The sequence below is a fragment of the Colobus angolensis genome, unplaced genomic scaffold, assembly GCF_000951035.1.
Source record: "Colobus angolensis palliatus isolate OR3802 unplaced genomic scaffold, Cang.pa_1.0 Scaffold58, whole genome shotgun sequence".
Classification (NCBI taxonomy): Eukaryota; Metazoa; Chordata; class Mammalia; order Primates; family Cercopithecidae; genus Colobus; species Colobus angolensis.
In genome coordinates, this window is record NW_012119376.1 from 6,400,369 (window position 1) to 6,405,179 (window position 4,811).

Below are 4,811 nucleotides of genomic sequence, written 5' to 3' on the forward strand. Positions count from 1 at the left end.
TTTTTTTTGAGACCGAGTCCTGCTCTGTCACCCAGGCTGGAATGCAGTGGTGCGATCTCAGCTCCCTACAACCTCTCCCTCCTGGGTTCAAGCAATTCTTTTCCCTCAGCCTCCTGAGTAGCTGGGATTACAGGTGCATGCCACCATACCCAGCTAGTTTTTTTGTATTTTTGCTAGAGACGGGGTTTCTCCCTGTTGGCCAGGCGGGTCTGGAACTCCTGACTTCAGGTGATCCACCCGCTTCAGCCTCCCAAAGTGCTGGCATTACAGGTGTGAGCCACTGCACCTGGCCAGATAAAAGGTTTTTAAATGCTACTATTGACTTACTATCTGAACTTGACTTGGAAATAAGAAGCATATCTTGTTCCACAGGAAAAATATTATTTGATGAATATATACATTATATGTGAATGTATGTATCAGACCTCTTTGTGATACTTATCTAGTGTTCCAGTAGCATTTGGTTACATTAACCCTAGATTCTGAGAATTCAGCTTCTAGCAATAGTGGAATAGTTTCTTTCAGATTAACCCTCTTATTGAGAATAATTTTGACTGAAGCATATGATATTGCCAATATGCAGCCATTTTGACATAAGAAAAAGAAAATTTCATGTGGTTTGATCTAATGAAATACCTAGACCAAATATTATACAATTATTTGAAGGCTATATTATAGAGCTATCAATGCAATAAGGATTTGTTCAACCGAGACCCCAGAAAGAAGGGAAACCCAGAGAGGTAAGCCTGATATTTGGCATCACTTTTTACTTCAAGGCATTTGTCAGTTCCAAAGTAAAGCTTGTTAGCCTGAGAATCTGAACAGAAAGTTATGACTAAAAGACTTAGATGCTAGAAAAGAATCTTAGGCATTCTCACAGGGAAGAGAGGACACAAATGGAAATTTAGGGCCCACTAAGAGGAAGAGCCTTGGTAATCACACCAGCTTTCAATTAAGATTCTTTTCAGGAAGGATAATACTGAATTAGACAAACTCACAAAGACTGAAGCCAGCTTTGAAATATCTCATTCCTTGACTAGATTTGTATGATTTGTTCCTAGCACTAGATGTGCCAGAAGCAAAAGTAAATTCTCTCTGGAGGAAGATAACATCACCCAGAGACTCAAAGGATCACATCAATTTTGTATACTCAGTATGCGGTACTCAATCAAAATTAACTAGAACACACAATAGACAAGAATTCTGTCTTCTTTTTGGTTTTTAGTAACTATAGAGAGATCCTCAGGCAATCCAAATACTGTCATCACCAGACATGAACTTTGGGGAAATAAACACTCTATAATTAATATATCTAAAATAAATGAATAGGTGGAAAATTTTGGCAAAATAAATCAGTATTCTAGAACTGAAAATATATAATAACTGAAATTTAGAACTCAGTGGATGGGTTTAAGATCAGATTAGAATCTAGCTAAAGAAATAATTAGTAAACTGAAAGACGGGTCTGAAGAAAATCCAGACTGAAATACTGAAGGTCACAGAAATGGAAAATGTATAAAAGAATATGAAAGTTACGAGACATGGTGAATCTTTCCAACCTATAAGTATTGGAATACTAGGAGAAAAAGGGAGAGAATGGGGCAGAATCAATACGAAGAAATAACATCTGAGAATGTTTCAAAACTGATGAAAGACATTAAGTCTCAGACTCAAAAATCACAGCCAAACACAAAACAAGATACATAAACACTCACACCTAGGTATATCACAATACCGTTACTGAAAATGAAAGAAAAACTCCAAAAAGCAGCTAGAGATGATAGAAATGTTACCTTTAAAGGATCAACAATAAAACTTGACTTCTCAAGAAAAAAAAATGAAATATTTCAAAGTTCTATAAAAAAATTAGCTGCCAACCTAGAATTCAGATTTCTTACTGAAATATCTTCTAAGTATGAAGATGAAATAGATATTTTCAGACACACAAAAACTAAGAGAATTTATCAGCAGCACACCTGTACTAGAGGTAATATTAAATAGAACGTAAAAGGAAAATGATCCCAAATGGAAACTAAGAGATGCAGAACAGAAAAAAATGAGCTACAGAAAAAAATATGGTCATATATAAATAAATATTGACTACATAAAATAATAGTAATCAAGATTTGTGAGATAAGTGTTTATGTGTTATAAATGTTTATTTTACACACTTAACCCTTGAACAACGGGTTTGAACTGCATGGGTGCATTTATACGCGCTTTCTTCCACCTCTGCCTCCCCTAAGACAGCAAAACCAACCCTTCCTCTTCCTCCTCCTTTTCCTCTTCTACCTCAGCTTCCTCCCTACTCAACATGAGGATGAAGATCTTTATGATGATCCATTTCCACTTAACAAATAGTAAATATATTTTCTCATGAATGTTTAAATAACAATCTCTTTTCTCTTGCTTGCCATATTGAAGAATACAGTATATAATATACATACAAAACGTGTGTTAATTGACTGTTAGCGTTATCAGTAAGTCTTCTGGTCAACAGTAGGCTATTAGTTATTAGTATATATAAAATAAAAATCTTTAACAAAAAAGCATGGAAACTGAGAGGAGGGTAAATGAAGTTAAAGGGTTCTAAGCTCCTTGCATTGTCTTAGAAATGGTAAGATAATATTAATACAAGGTTATATGTTATACTTTCTATGGTAACCATGAAATAACTGTTAAAGAATCTAACAATTGAAAAAACAAATTTTTTTTTTTTGAGACAAAAGTCTTTCTCTCTCGCCCAAGCTGGAGTGCAGTGGCCCGATCGCTGCTCACTGCAAGCTCCACCTCTGGGTTCACGCCATTCTCCTGCCTCAGTCTCCCAAGTAGCTGGGACTACAGGCGCCCACCACCACGCCTGGCTAATTTTTTGTATTTTTAGTAGAGACAGGGGTTTCACCGTGTTAGCCAGGATGGTCTTGATCTCCTGACCTCGTGATCTGCCAGCCTCGGATCGTGAGCCACCGCACCCAGCCTGAAAAAAAATTTTTAATTAACGCAAAGGAAGACAGGGAGAGGGAAAAAACTAAATGCGACAAACAAAAAATAGTAAAATGATGGATTAAACACAAATATATAAGTGTTTACAGAAATACAAACAGACTAAGCCAGGCACAGAGGCTCACGCCTTTAATCTCAGCACTTTAGGAGGCTGAGGTGGGTGGATCTCTTGAGCCTAGGAGTTCCAGACCAGCCTGGCCAACATGGCGAAACCTCATCTCTACTAAAACTACAAAAATTCACTGGGCATGGTGGTGCATGTCTATAGTCCCAGGTACTCGAGAGGCTGAGATGGGAGGACCACTTGAGCCTGGGAGGCAGAAGTTGCAGTGAGCCAGATGGTACCACTGCATTCCAGCCTGGGCGATAGAATGAGATCCTGTCTCCGAAAAAAAAAAAAAGTATGTGTATTGTTACATTTTATTAAATATTTTACAAGAAAAGGGACAGCCTAGAGGCAGAATTAATGGCAAAAGATGTTAATTTTAAACAGCTGCTGCTTTTAACTGCTTTCAACTGCTATTAAGATCTCAATGTATGTTCTTTAACAGATGTTAGACAATAAGGGATCAGTTGAGGCTGTGGTTGTGTAGCAGTTTCCAGAGCTGAGTTATCGGAGATAATATACAAAATCTAAAGCATAAATCATTTTTCATGAAGAAAAGTGAACTTCTTGGCAGGGCGCGGTGGCTCATGCTCGTAATCCCAGTACTTTGGGAGGCCGAGGCAAGCGGAACCCAAGGTCAGGAGTTTGAGACCAGCCTGACCAACACAGTGAAACCCCGTCCCTACTAAAAATACAAAAATTAGCCGGGTGTGGTGGCAGCCGCCTGTAATCCCAGTTACTCAGAAGGCTGAGGCAGGAGAACCGCTAGAACTCAGGAGGTGGAGGTTGTAGTGAGCCGAGATCGTACCACTGCACTCCAGCCTGGGTGACAAAGCGAGACTCCGTCTCAAAAGAAAGTGAACTTCTTTAACCAAGATAAAATGTTTTCTAAATAATTATACTGAGTATTTAAAGATTTTTTAAGTAACAGGAATTATTGGACTAGTCTATATGCCTTATTTATTTATAGAAATACATTATTGTATTTCACTTATCCCTATTTTTTCTCTCAAGGGTAAGGGATGGATCAGGTACCCTCAGCTATTGTCTTCAGGGAAGGGAGCTACCCTAGTAGCCTCATTTAAGATTACAGTTGTACTTGTGCCCTATTACTAGGAAGTGACAAATAGTAAACCTGTTCAGTTAAAAACTTCCAGGGCCAGCTGACTTGGGCAGCTGCACACAAATCTTTCGGACTCAGAAAGGAAAAGATATATAGAGAAATGAAGCGTGGTAACACTGTAGAGAAATCCACTTTGGCCACTTGCATCCTTTCTGAAAACCAGTCTTGGACAAACCTAAAAAGAAAGAGAAATTTAGTTTAGAACACTAATGTCTAAAATTGACTAAAAAGTCAGCATAAATATTGGTCATTGATCTTCCTCCAGTGTTCTACCTATAAAAAATCCTAACAAAACATACATCTAGATTTTAAAAATATTCAGGCCGGGTGTGGTGGCTCAAGCCTGTAATCCCAGCACTTTGGGAGGCCAAGGTGAGAGGATCACTTGAGGTTAGGGGTTCAAGACCAGCATGGCCAACACAGCACAACTCTGTCTCTACTAAAAATATGAACAATTAGCTGAGTATGGTGGTACGTGCCTGGAATACCAGCTACTTGGGAGGCTGAGGCAGGAGAATCACTTGAACCCAGGAGGCTGAGGTTGCAGTGAGCCGAGATCGTGCTACTGCACTCCAGCCT

The 4,811-nt window shown here is 38.7% G+C and overlaps 1 protein-coding gene across 1 annotated transcript in view; it reads right to left on the bottom strand.

Moving 5' to 3' along the window:
• ECT2L (epithelial cell transforming 2 like) overlaps positions 1–4,811 on the bottom strand; it is a 107,531-nt gene that overhangs the window by 61,978 nt on the left and 40,742 nt on the right. Inside the window, exon 4 of the mRNA XM_011962176.1 lies at positions 4,223–4,407. Within this exon, the coding sequence (XP_011817566.1) occupies positions 4,223–4,407 (185 nt within the window). The remainder of the gene's footprint in view (positions 1–4,222; positions 4,408–4,811) is intronic.